The following is a 14,838-nucleotide window of genomic DNA, read 5'->3' on the forward strand; positions in this document are numbered from 1 at the left end:
CACTGTTGACGCACCTCTTCCTACGCACCATACCCACTGTTGACGCACCATACCCACTGTTAACACACCTCTTCCTACGCACCATACCCACTGTTAACACACCATACCCACTGTTAACACACCTCTTCCTATGCACCATACCCACTGTTGACGCACCTCTTCCTACGCACCATACCCACTGTTGACGCACCTCTTCCTACGCACCATACCCACTGTTGACACACCATACCCACTGTTGACGCACCATACCCACTGTTGACGCGCCATACCCACTGTTGACGCGCCATACCCACTGTTAACGCACCATACCCACTGTTGACGCACCATACCCACTGTTGACGCGCCATACCCACTGTTGATGCACCATACCCACTGTCGACGCACCATACCCACTGTTGACCCCCTGTCGACGCGCCATACCCCCTGTCGACGCACCATACCCACTGTTGATGCACCATACCCACTGTCGACGCGCCATACCCCCTGTCGACGCGCCCATACCCCTGTCGACGCGCCATACCCCCTGTCGACGCGCCATACCCCCTGTCAACGCGCCATACCCCCTGTCGACGCGCCATACCCCCTGTTGACGCGCCATACCCCCTGTCGACGCGCCATACCCCCTGTCGACGCGCCATACCCCCTGTTGACGCACCATACCCACTGTGGACGCGCCATACCCCCTGTCGACGCGCCATACCCCCTGTCGACGCGCCATACCCCCTGTTGACGCACCATACCCACTGTTGACACACCTCTTCCTACGCACCATACCCCTGTCGACGCGCCATACCCCCTGTCGACGCGCCATACCCCCTGTCGACGCGCCATACCCCCTGTCGACGCGCCATACACCCTGTCGACGCGCCATACCCCCTGTTGACGCACCATACCCCCTGTTGATGCACCATACCCCCTGTTGACGCGCCATACCCACTGTTGATGCACCATACCCCCTGTTGACGCGCCATACCCACTGTTGATGCACCATACCCACTGTTGACGCACCATACCCACTGTTGACGCACCATACCCACTGTTGACCCGCCATACCCACTGTCGACGCGCCATACCCCCTGTCGACGCGCCATACCCCCTGTCGTCGCGCCATACCCCCTGTTGACGCGCCATACCCACTGTTGACGCGCCATACCCACTGTTGATGCACCATACCCACTGTTGACGCACCATACCCACTGTTGACCCACCATACCCCCTGTTGACGCGCCATACCCACTGTTGATGCACCATACCCACTGTTGACGCACCATACCCACTGTTGACCCACCATACCCACTGTTGATGCACCATACCCACTGTTGACCCACCATACCCCCTGTCGACGCGCCATACCCCCTGTTGACGCACCATACCCACTGTTGACCCACCATACCCACTGTTGACGCACCATACCCACTGTTGACCCACCATACCCCCTGTCGACGCGCCATACCCCCTGTTGACGCACCATACCCACTGTTGACCCACCATACCCACTGTTGACGCACCATACCCACTGTTGACCCACCATACCCACTGTTGACGCACCATACCCACTGTTGACGCACCATACCCACTGTTGACCCACCATACCCACTGTTGACGCACCATACCCACTGTTGACCCACCATACCCACTGTTGATGCACCATACCCACTGTTGACCCACCATACCCACTGTTGATGCACCATACCCACTGTCGACGCGCCATACCCCTGTCGACGCGCACATACCCCCTGTCGACGCGCCATACCCCTGTCGACGCGCCATACCCCCTGTCGACGCGCCATACCCCCTGTTGACGCACCATACCCCCTGTTGACGCACCATACCCACTGTCGACGCGCCATACCCCCTGTTGACGCACCATACCCCCTGTTGACGCACCATACCCCCTGTTGATGCACCATACCCACTGTTGATGCACCTCTTCCTACGCACCATACCCACTGTCGACGCGCCATACCCCCTGTTGACGCACCATACCCCCTGTTGATGCACCATACCCACTGTTAACGCACCATACCCACTGTTGACGCACCATACCCACTGTTGACGCGCCATACCCACTGTTAACACACCATACCCACTGTTAACACACCATACCCACTGTTAACGCACCATACCCACTGTTGACACACCTCTTCCTACGCACCATACCCACTGTTGACGCACCATACCCACTGTTGACGCACCATACCCACTGTTGACGCACCATACCCACTGTTGACGCACCATACCCACTGTTGACGCACCATACCCACTGTTGACGCACCATACCCACTGTTGACGCACCATACCCACTGTTGACGCACCATACCCACTGTTGACACACCTCTTCCTACGCACCATACCCACTGTTGACGCACCATACCCACTGTTAACGCACCATACCCACTGTTGACGCACCATACCCACTGTTCACACACCATACCACTTCAGTCGTGCTCACTGTCGCTCACTGCCCCTACCAACACTGCTTCTTTCTTATGCTGTTTAGCAGCACATCATTGCATCTGTGCTGTGGACATATTTACTCCTGCTCAGGTGTTTGTGTAGAGTAAGGATTGGCCATATTTGGCTGGTAATACTCATAGAACCGACATGGTCAACATCTGTCCTTCTGCCCCCTGAACAAGACAGGTAACCCACCGTTCTCCGGGAGGCCGTCATTGTAAATAAGAATTTGTTCTTAAACTGACTTGCCTAGTTAAATAAAGTTTAAAAAAAAATGTAATAAAAAATTCATAGATGATTATTGTCTTATTGCTTTGACTTATGTGGAATTGGTTTCTTGAGGTACGGCCCTGCCAGTCTTGTTCTGTATGGCTAAACACTGTTTATTACTACCATTTTGTTTTTAACAGTGTGTTCTGTCTGTTATTTTTTTCTCTCTCTCTATTTTTCTAGCTCATCCAAGCCTGTACAATGCAGCATTTGCCAGTGTCTTACCAAGCTTTTCCACCCCTGATCTCCAGCGAACATTTTATATTGCACCCCAACCCCCCGGGGCCACCACCCCACCAGCCTCCTCACCTCACTCCTCTCAGCCAGTTCCTCCCTCTCCAGAGACAGCACCCACGCATGGTGAGCACCTCTCCGTCTGAGTCCCAAATAACACAGTTGTGTTTGTTGTCCGTAGCTTCTCTGGCAACTGCTCTGGTGGACATTCCTTCAGTCAGCATGCCAATTGCACGCTCTCTCAACTTGAGACATCTGTGGCATTGTGTTGTGACACAACTGCACATTTAAGTGGCCCCAGCGCAAGGTGCACCTGTGTAATGATCATGCTGTTTAATCATCTTCCTGATATGCCACACCTGTCAGATGGATTATCTTCCTGATATGCCACACCTGTCAGGTGGGTGGATTATCTTCCTGATATGCCACACCTGTCAGGTGGGTGGATTATCTTCCTGATATGCCACACCTGTCAGGTGGATTATCTTCCTGATATGCCACACCTGTCAGGTGGGTGGATTATCTTCCTGATATGCCACACCTGTCAGGTGGATTATCTTCCTGATATGCCACACCTGTCAGGTGGGTGGATTATCTTCCTGATATGCCACACCTGTCAGGTGGATTATCTTCCTGATATGCCACACCTGTCAGGTGGATTATCTTCCTGATATGCCACACCTGTCAGGTGGATGGATTATCTTCCTGATATGCCACACCTGTCAGGTGGACGGATTATCTTCCTGATATGCCACACCTGTCAGGTGGACGGATTATCTTCCTGATATGCCACACCTGTCAGGTGGATTATCTTCCTGATATGCCACACCTGTCAGGTGGACGGATTATCTTCCTGATATGCCACACCTGTCAGGTGGACGGATTATCTTCCTGATATGCCACACCTGTCAGGTGGATTATCTTCCTGATATGCCACACCTGTCAGGTGGACGGATTATCTTCATGATATGCCACACCTGTCAGGTGGATGGATTATCTTCCTGATATGCCACACCTGTCAGGTGGACGGATTATCTTCCTGATATGCCACACCTGTCAGGTGGGTGGATTATCTTCCTGATATGCCACACCTGTCAGGTGGATGGATTATCTTCCTGATATGCCACACCTGTCAGGTGGATGGATTATCTTCCTGATATGCCACACCTGTCAGGTGGTGGATTATCTTCCTGATATGCCACACCTGTCAGGTGGATGGATTATCTTCCTGATATGCCACACCTGTCAGGTGGACGGATTATCTTCCTGATATGCCACACCTGTCAGGTGGGTGGATTATCTTCCTGATATGCCACACCTGTCAGGTGGATGGATTATCTTCCTGATATGCCACACCTGTCAGGTGGATGGATTATCTTCCTGATATGCCACACCTGTCAGGTGGGTGGATTATCTTCCTGATATGCCACACCTGTCAGGTGGATGGATTATCTTCCTGATATGCCACACCTGTCAGGTGGATGGATTATCTTCCTGATATGCCACACCTGTCAGGTGGATGGATTATCTTCCTGATATGCCACACCTGTCAGGTGGACGGATTATCTTCCTGATATGCCACACCTGTCAGGTGGACGGATTATCTTCCTGATATGCCACACCTGTCAGGTGGATTATCTTCCTGATATGCCACACCTGTCAGATGGATTATCTTCCTGATATGCCACACCTGTCAGGTGGACGGATTATCTTCCTGATATGCCACACCTGTCAGGTGGATTATCTTCCTGATATGCCACACCTGTCAGGTGGATTATCTTCCTGATATGCCACACCTGTCAGGTGGACGGATTATCTTCCTGATATGCCACACCTGTCAGATGGATTATCTTCCTGATATGCCACACCTGTCAGGTGGATTATCTTCCTGATATGCCACCTGTCAGGTGGACGGATTATCTTCCTGATATGCCACACCTGTCAGGTGGATGGATTATCTTCATGATATGCCACACCTGTCAGGTGGATGGATTATCTTCCTGATATGCCACACCTGTCAGGTGGACGGATTATCTTCCTGATATGCCACACCTGTCAGGTGGATTATCTTCCTGATATGCCACACCTGTCAGGTGGACGGATTATCTTCCTGATATGCCACACCTGTCAGGTGGGCGGATTATCTTCCTGATATGCCACACCTGTCAGATGGATTATCTTCCTGATATGCCACACCTGTCAGGTGGATGGATTATCTTCCTGATATGCCACACCTGTCAGGTGGATGGATTATCTTCCTGATATGCCACACCTGTCAGATGGATTATCTTCCTGATATGCCACACCTGTCAGGTGGATTATCTTCCTGATATGCCACCTGTCAGGTGGACGGATTATCTTCCTGATATGCCACACCTGTCAGGTGGATGGATTATCTTCATGATATGCCACACCTGTCAGGTGGATGGATTATCTTCCTGATATGCCACACCTGTCAGGTGGACGGATTATCTTCCTGATATGCCACACCTGTCAGGTGGATTATCTTCCTGATATGCCACACCTGTCAGGTGGACGGATTATCTTCCTGATATGCCACACCTGTCAGGTGGGCGGATTATCTTCCTGATATGCCACACCTGTCAGGTGGACGGATTATCTTCCTGATATGCCACACCTGTCAGGTGGATTATCTTCCTGATATGCCACACCTGTCAGGTGGACGGATTATCTTCATGATATGCCACACCTGTCAGGTGGGTGGATTATCTTCCTGATATGCCACACCTGTCAGGTGGACGGATTATCTTCCTGATATGCCACACCTGTCAGGTGGATGGATTATCTTCCTGATATGCCACACCTGTCAGGTGGACGGATTATCTTCCTGATATGCCACACCTGTCAGATGGATGGATTATCTTCCTGATATGCCACACCTGTCAGGTGGATGGATTATCTTCCTGATATGCCACACCTGTCAGGTGGATGGATTATCTTCCTGATATGCCACACCTGTCAGGTGGATGGATTATCTTCCTGATATGCCACACCTGTCAGGTGGATGGATTATCTTCCTGATATGCCACACCTGTCAGGTGGATGGATTATCTTCCTGATATGCCACACCTGTCAGGTGGGTGGATTATCTTCCTGATATGCCACACCTGTCAGGTGGACGGATTATCTTCCTGATATGCCACACCTGTCAGGTGGATGGATTATCTTCCTGATATGCCACACCTGTCAGGTGGGTGGATTATCTTCCTGATATGCCACACCTGTCAGGTGGATTATCTTCCTGATATGCCACACCTGTCAGGTGGAAGGATTATCTTCCTGATATGCCACACCTGTCAGGTGGACGGATTATCTTCCTGATATGCCACACCTGTCAGGTGGAAGGATTATCTTCCTGATATGCCACACCTGTCAGATGGATTATCTTCCTGATATGCCACACCTGTCAGGTGGACGGATTATCTTCCTGATATGCCACACCTGTCAGGTGGATGGATTATCTTCCTGATATGCCACACCTGTCAGGTGGATGGATTATCTTCCTGATATGCCACACCTGTCAGGTGGATGGATTATCTTCCTGATATGCCACACCTGTCAGGTGGATGGATTATCTTCCTGATATGCCACACCTGTCAGGTGGATGGATTATCTTCCTGATATGCCACACCTGTCAGGTGGATGGATTATCTTCCTGATATGCCACACCTGTCAGGTGGATGGATTATCTTCCTGATATGCCACACCTGTCAGGTGGATGGATTATCTTCCTGATATGCCACACCTGTCAGGTGGATTGATTATCTTCCTGATATGCCACACCTGTCAGGTGGATTATCTTCCTGATATGCCACACCTGTCAGGTGGATTATCTTCCTGATATGCCACACCTGTCAGGTGGATTATCTTCCTGATATGCCACACCTGTCAGGTGGACGGATTATCTTCCTGATATGCCACACCTGTCAGATGGATTATCTTCCTGATATGCCACACCTGTCAGGTGGATTATCTTCCTGATATGCCACACCTGTCAGGTGGACGGATTATCTTCATGATATGCCACACCTGTCAGGTGGGTGGATTATCTTCCTGATATGCCACACCTGTCAGGTGGATGGATTATCTTCCTGATATGCCACACCTGTCAGGTGGATGGATTATCTTCCTGATATGCCACACCTGTCAGGTGGGTGGATTATCTTCCTGATATGCCACACCTGTCAGGTGGATGGATTATCTTCCTGATATGCCACACCTGTCAGGTGGACGGATTATCTTCCTGATATGCCACACCTGTCAGGTGGGTGGATTATCTTCCTGATGTGCCACACCTGTCAGGTGGATTATCTTGACAAAGGAGAAAAGCTCACTGACAGGGATGTAAACAAATTTGTGCACAAAATGTGAGTTAAGTAAGCTTTGTGCGTATGGAGCATTTCTGGGATTTTTAAAATTGAATCTCATGAAACATGAGATTAACACTTGTGTTGACATTAATGGAGGGTTGATGTGTAAAAAAACAGATCAGGATTGACTGGGGGGTGACCTTTTTAGGTTTGTTTGTCACCATTGGCCTCGTGGTGAAATTCTTGAGCGGTTTCCTTCCTCTCCGGCAACTGAGTTAGGGGGACGCCTGTGTCTTTGTAGTGGCTTGGTGTATTGATACACCGTCTAATGTGTAATATCTTCACCATGCTCAAAGAGATATTCAATGTCTGCTTTTAAAAACATGTTTTTATGCATATACCAATAAGTGCCACTCTTTGCAAGGCATTGGAAAACCTCCCTGGTCTTTGTGGTTGAATCTGTGTTGGATATTCACTACTTGATTGAGGGACCTTTACAGATAATTGTATGTGTGGGGGTACAGAGATAAGGTAGTCATTCAACAAATATTAAACACTGTTGTTGCACACAGTGAGTCCATGCAGCTTATTTTGTGGTTAAGCATGTTTTTACATTTACATTTAAGTCATTTAGCAGACGCTCTTATCCAGAGCGACTTACAAATTTTACTCCTGAACGTATTAAGGCAGCAAAGGGGTTGAATAATTATTGACATTTAATTTTATTTGTAATTAATTTAAAAAAGTTTCTAAAAACACAATTCCACTTTGACATTGTGGGATATTGTGTGTAGGCCAGTGATACAACATCTCATTTTAATAAATGTTAAATTGAGGCTACAGAACAACATTTGGTAAAAGTCAAGGGGTGCGAATACTTTCATGTTGTCTATTACAACTTCTACATACTTTCCTATCAAGTTGGAGACGTTCAAGACCGTGGGGTGTCCCTCCCTCCCCCCCCCCCGCAGGCCGTAGTGTTGCCTAATGTAAGGAACAGGCTTTGTGACGGGACCCCTGTCCGTTACAAATAACATTTAGAGGTACGCCTCACATCACCTAGTACACGTACACAGTAGTTGATTGGGGACAGCAGGGAAGCCAGGTAGTCATGAGGCATGGTGCTAGGGCTGAGTGAGTGAGAGTTAAATTCACACAGGAGAAATACTCCAGATATAACAGACTGACCCTAGCCCCCTGCATAAATAATGAAGGCTGAGACAGGAGGGGTCGGGAGACACTGTGGCCCCATCCGATGACACCCCCGGACAGGGCCAAACAGGAAGGATATAACCCCACCCACTTTGCCAAATAACAGCCCCCACACCACTAGAGGGATATCTTCAACCACCAACCTACTATCCCGAGACAAGGATGAGTATAGCCCACAAAGATCTCCCCCACGGCACAGCCCAGGGGGCGCCAACCCAGACAGGAAGATCATGTCAGTGACTCAAGTGACGCACCCCTCCTCGGGACGGCATGAAAGAGCACCAGTAAGCCAGTGACTCAGCCCCTGTAATAGGGTTAGAGGCATAGAATCCCAGTGGAAAGAGGGGAGCCGGCCAGGCAGAGACAGCAAGGGTGGTTCGTTGCTCCAGAGCCTTTCCGTTCCCCCTCATACTCCCGGGCCAGACTACACTCAATCATATGACCCACTGAAGAGATGAGTCTTCAGTAAAGACTTAAAGGTTGAGACGAGTTTAGGAGGCCTGCGTCTTGTGACCGTAGCGTACGTGTAGGTAGGTACGGCAGGACCAAAACGGAAAGATAGGTAGGAGCAAGCCCAAATACTTTTATTGCTTTCAGTGGTACTTTCTGAATGCGCATTCTGTATAGTAGTTGATCCTCATGAATTAAAATGGAATGAGTTAGAATGTATGAAACCTGACTGTTTTAGTTCCCTCACTCATTCCCTCTCCACTCAGCCTCTCCATAGGGTAGAGAATGAAGTGGACCTCAGGGGGGACCAGCATCCATTAGGAACGTTCTCTTACCCTGCCTCGAGTCACCACCACCCATCAGCAATGCCTCCCTCTGTCCCCCTCCAGTACCTCCCTCAGGAGCCTCTGCACCAGGAGATGCCCTCCTTCTCAGTGGTAAGACTTCACCTCATATAGAGCTAGCTAGCTGAACCAGTATCTGATTGAAACTCACCGGCAACGATCTTCATTTCTCATGTTATGTTCTATCAGAGTAAATAACTCACGGACACTAGAGAAGCTTAACCAAGTAGACTTCTTCCCAAAGGGTCGTTAATTCAGAGCAAAAACATGGCTTCCCCCTGTGGTGATATTCATACCCTACTTTGGGTGGAGTCTCCTCCTTGCCGCTAAACATGACATCATTCTTGCTAAGCAGGGAACTGAGTTTCACCAGTTTCTCCCCTTATCAGTAGTGTCACATCAACTGTTTCCACTGCACTTAGCACCTCCTTGTCTCTTATGTAAACTAATGTTCCTATACTTCTGAGTGTAACAATGTTCGAAGTTTAACCCTGAATCCGACACTCCTGTTACGGCCGGTATGTACTTCCAAATAAAAGGTACATGCAACCCAAAAAATATATATTTTTAAATTTGACCTTTTATTTTACTAGGTAAGTCAGTTAAGAACAAATTCTTATTTTCAATGACGGCCTAGGAACAGTAGGTTAACTGCCTGTTCAGGGGCAGAATGACAGATTTGTACCTTGTCAGCTCGGGGATTTGAACTTGCAACCTTTCGGTTACTAGTCCAACGCTCTAACCACTAGGCTACCTGCCGCCCCATATGGAAAAAAATGGCTCTTCGTTCAGCACCTCCAATGTATTGTGCTGTTGTAGACTTTTGACCTGTGCATAGCAGTAAGGTTAGTGCTATCCGGGATCCTTGGGACGTGAGTGATTTATACTGAACAAAACATATAAACGCAACATGTAAACTGCTGGTCCCATGTTTCATGAGCTGAAATCAAAGATCCCCAGAAATGTTCCATAAGCACAAAAAAAGCTTATCTCAAATTCTGTGCACAAATTTGTTTACATCCCCATTTTTAGTGAGCATTTCTCCAATGCCGAGATAATGCATCCACCTGACCAGGCATATTCATTACACAGGTGCACCTTGTGCTGGGGACAATAAAAGGCCACTCTAAAATGTGCAGGGGAGGGGGTGCTCAGGAGTATTTGTGTCTGTAATAAAGCCATTTTGTGGGGAAAACTCATTCTGTTTGGCTGGGCCTGGCTTCCATTACATTGCCAAACAGGCATTTGTTTTCAGTTTCTTGGACTTTTTTGAAAGTACATACAGGTCGTGACTGCAGTTAATTACGATAGTTGCTAATCGAAACTCCGTATTTGAGTTACGAATGTATTTTTACATTATTAAAGGGATATTTAGGGATTTTGGCAATGAGGCCTTTTATCTATGACGCAGCAGGTAGCCTAGTGGTAAGAGTGTAGAGGCGGCAGGTAGCCTAGTGGTTAGAGCGTTGGGACAGTAACCGAAATGTTGTTAGATCGAATTCCCGAGCTGACGAAGAGCTGACGAGGTAAAAAAAAATGTTTAGCAGCACATCATTGCATCTGTGCTGTGGACATATTCACTCCTGCTCAGGTGTTTGTGTAGAGTAAGGATTGGCCATATTTGGCTGGTAATACTCATAGAACCGACAAGGTCAACATCTCGTTCTGCCCCCTGAACAAGACAGGTAACCCACCGTTCTCCGGGAGTCCGTCATTGTAAATAAGAATTTGTTCTTAAACTGACTTGCCTAGTTAAATAAAGGTTAAATAAGATAAAAATAATAAAAGTCTATCTGTCCTAAATCTGAACACAATGAGAAGATGCTTGTGTGTGTGTGTGTGTGTATATGTAAATATATATATATATATATACACTTCCCCAGAGTCAGATGAATCTGTGAATACCATTGTCATGTCTCTGTGTCCAGTATGAAGGAAGATAAAGGGAGATATTAGTGCTGAGCGATTAACGACGTTCTGTTGTTAGTCAGGGTTTATTAAACAACTAATTGACCCGAATTCCATTTAGTTTGTTTTTGTTTATGAGCCAAACACTCCCGTTTCTCTAGAGAGAAATCAAGTCGAACTATGTGGGAAGCTAGGCTGAAAGGAGTTTTCATTAAACAAAAATTCAACCGAAACGCAGAAATGTGATAATTCACTACAATGACCATAATCATTTTTTGTGTGTTTTTTTTACAACTCAGAGACGGATCAGAGAGGAAGAGACGAAGCAAGAGGTTTCACTCTCCACAAAATCGATCCAAAAATAAGCCCACAACAACTCCCATTGTTAGGGCATAAGACATAAGCATCTTCTCATTGTGTTCAGATTTAGGACTGATATACTTTTACACAACTTTAGGTTCGATACACACGGACCACATGAGAAAGGAATGTACTCAACACAATGACGAGAAGGACAGACACAGTTCTTGAAAGTATACCTTATCTACTTTGAAGAACGAGTAAAAATGATTTTAAGTCAGACATTTGTGCACCAGACAGTGCAGTATGGGGAGAACGTTCCATGGTCTGGCTACTGCCTGAGCAGAGATGAGATGTTGACTATTTTCTTTTCATTCCTTATAGTCATCAAATTAAAAACGGAAGTACAAAACGCAAATTAAATATGTTATTATTTCATAGTAATTTCCTATGTTTCTATTGGTGTCTACCCAATATGGACCTGACCGAGACAATGGAATATTTTTTTACAATTGAATGTTCAATATTTTTGGAATTTTCATTAAAAAGCTCAGTCATTATTTAATATTTTTTATTTTTTTATTTTAATCAAAATCCAAAACCGAACCAACTTCAAAAAGCACTTATCACTTATCATCAGTAGATTTATACCCTTTATCTTTCATCAGCGAGATAATAATCGTTCAAATAAAGCAGTTTTGCACAGATCCATGTGCCTCCAGTCGAAGAACCTGCTCTTCCTCACCAACATTCAAAACGAGCGTAGTTAGCATCTATAAATGTGTTAACCCTTCAGTGGTAAGACCTCATGTCATCACCATTGCACAGTTAGCAAAACATTGAGCTATCTATCCCTAATTTATCCCACTGGTAGGACTTAAGCTAGCTCGGCCTAACCTATCCCAGTGGTAGGACTAAAGATAGCTCGGCCTAACCTATCCCAGTGGTAGGACTAAAGATAGCTCGGCCTAACCTATCCCAGTGGTAGGACTAAAGATAGCTCGGCCTAACCTATCCCAGTGGTAGGACTAAAGATAGCTCGGCCTAACCTATCCCAGTGGTAGGACTAAAGATAGCTCGGCCTAACCTATTCCAGTGGTAGGACTAAAGATAGCTTGGCCTAACCTATCCCAGTGGTAGGACTAAAGATAGCTCGGCCTAACCTATCCCAGTGGTAGGACTTAAGCATCACTTCACACAGAAAGCATGGCATGGAGGTAGCTCACCTTTCCCAGTGGTAAGGCTTCAGATTGTAGAGCTAGCTAAAGCTACAGAGCTTGCAAAACATACCTTTTTAAATAACCAGCCTCTTCCATAGGATAGTTCACCACCAACATGTTAACAGCTACATGTCTGTCTGTCTCCTGGCCAGCCATACCCCCACATGCTGCCGCCACGTGTCAGTGGTCACAGGTACCGGTTACAGCAGCCCCTGCCCCCCCCACCGCCGCCACCACCCTACTACCCAGGCTTCCTGCCCTACTTCCTGTGAGTATGACATTTAATACAGAACTAAATGATACACGTACTTCAGTGCTTTTCATCCCAAAGTCATTCAGGGCCAAGAATTGTACACCCATTTTTTTAAAAGTGAGGTGCTAATCTAACTGCCTGCAGCATACCACCCTACATACCACACTGCATACCACACTGCATACCACCCTGCATACCACCCTGCATACCACCCTGCATATCCACCCTGCATACCACCCTGCATACCACTGCTGGTTTGCTTCTGAAGCTAAGCAGGGTTGGTCCTGGTCAGTCCCTGGATGGGCGACCAGATGCTGCTGGAGGGCCAGTAGGAGGCACTCTTTCCTCTGGTCTAAATTAATATCCCAATGCCCCATGGCAGTGATTGGGGACACTGCCCTGTGTAGGTCTTTCAGATGGGATGTAAAACGGGTGTCCTGACTCTCTGAGGTCATTAAAGATCCCATGGCACTTATCAAATCAAATCAAATTTTATTTGTCACATACACATGGTTAGCAGATGTTAATGCGAGTGTAGCGAAATGCTTGTGCTTCTAGTTCCGACAATGCAGTAATAACCAACAAGTAATCTAACTAACAATTCCTAAACTACTGTCTTATACACAGTGTAAGGGGATAAAGAATATGTACATAAGGATATATGAATGAGTGATGGTACAGAGCAGCACAGGCAAGATACAGTAGATGGTATCGAGTACAATATATACATATGAGATGAGTATGTAAACAAAGTGGCATAGTTAAAGTGGCTAGTGATACATGTATTACATAAGGATGCAGTCGATGATATAGAGTACAGTATATACGTATGCATATGAGATGAATAATGTAGGGTAAGTAACATTATATAAGGTAGCATTGTTTGAAGTGGCTAGTGAAATATTTACATCATTTCCCATCAATTCCCATTATTAAAGTGGCTGGAGTTGAGTCAGTGTCAGTGTGTTGGCAGCAGCCACTCAATGTTAGTGGTGGCTGTTTAACAGTCTGATGGCCTTGAGATAGAAGCTGTTTTTCAGTCTCTCGGTCCCAGCTTTGATGCACCTGTACTGACCTCGCCTTCTGGATGATAGCGGGGTGAACAGGCAGTGGCTCGGGTGGTTGGTGTCCTTGATGATCTTTATGGCCTTCCTGTAACATCGGGTGGTGTAGGTGTCCTGGAGGGCAGGTAGTTTGCCCCGGTGATGCGTTGTGCAGACCTCACTACCCTCTGGAGAGCCTTACGGTTGAGGGCGGAGCAGTTGCCGTACCAGGCGGTGATACAGCCCGCCAGGATGCTCTCGATTGTGCATCTGTAGAAGTTTGTGAGTGCTTTTGGTGACAAGCCGAATTTCTTCAGCCTCCTGAGGTTGAAGAGGCACTGCTGCGCCTTCTTCACGATGCTGTCTGTGTGAGTGGACCAATTCAGTTTGTCTGTGACGTGTATGCCGAGGGACTTAAAACTTACTACCCTCTCCACTACTGTTCCATCGATGTGGATAGGGGGGTGTTCCCTCTGCTGTTTCCTGAAGTCCACAATCATCTCCTTAGTTTTGTTGACGTTGAGTGTGAGGTTATTTTCCTGAAACCACACTCCGAGGGCCCTCACCTCCTCCCTGTAGGCCGTCTCGTCGTTGTTGGTAATCAAGCCTACCACTGTTGTGTCGTCCGCAAACTTGATGATTGAGTTGGAGGCGTGTGTGGCCACGCAGTCGTGGGTGAACAGGGAGTACAGGAGAGGGCTCAGAACGCACACTTGTGGGGCCCCAGTGTTGAGGATCAGCGGGGAGGAGATGTTGTTACCTACCCTCACCACCTGGGGGCGGCCCGTCAGGAAGTCCAGTACCCAGTTGCACAGG

At 47.5% G+C, this 14,838-nt stretch overlaps 1 protein-coding gene across 4 annotated transcripts in view; it reads left to right on the forward strand.

Annotated features, from left to right (window-relative positions):
- Positions 1–14,838, forward strand: part of LOC135545439 (RING finger protein 44-like) — a 53,236-nt gene that overhangs the window by 23,243 nt on the left and 15,155 nt on the right. For all 4 annotated transcript variants that reach the window (XM_064973053.1, XM_064973052.1, XM_064973055.1 and 1 more), the window contains 3 exons: positions 2,911–3,087; positions 9,221–9,391; positions 12,879–12,994. In XM_064973053.1, coding sequence (XP_064829125.1) covers positions 2,911–3,087; positions 9,221–9,391; positions 12,879–12,994 — 464 coding nt within the window. The remainder of the gene's footprint in view (positions 1–2,910; positions 3,088–9,220; positions 9,392–12,878; positions 12,995–14,838) is intronic.

This window comes from Oncorhynchus masou, chromosome 9, assembly GCF_036934945.1.
Source record: "Oncorhynchus masou masou isolate Uvic2021 chromosome 9, UVic_Omas_1.1, whole genome shotgun sequence".
NCBI classification, from domain to species: Eukaryota; Metazoa; Chordata; class Actinopteri; order Salmoniformes; family Salmonidae; genus Oncorhynchus; species Oncorhynchus masou.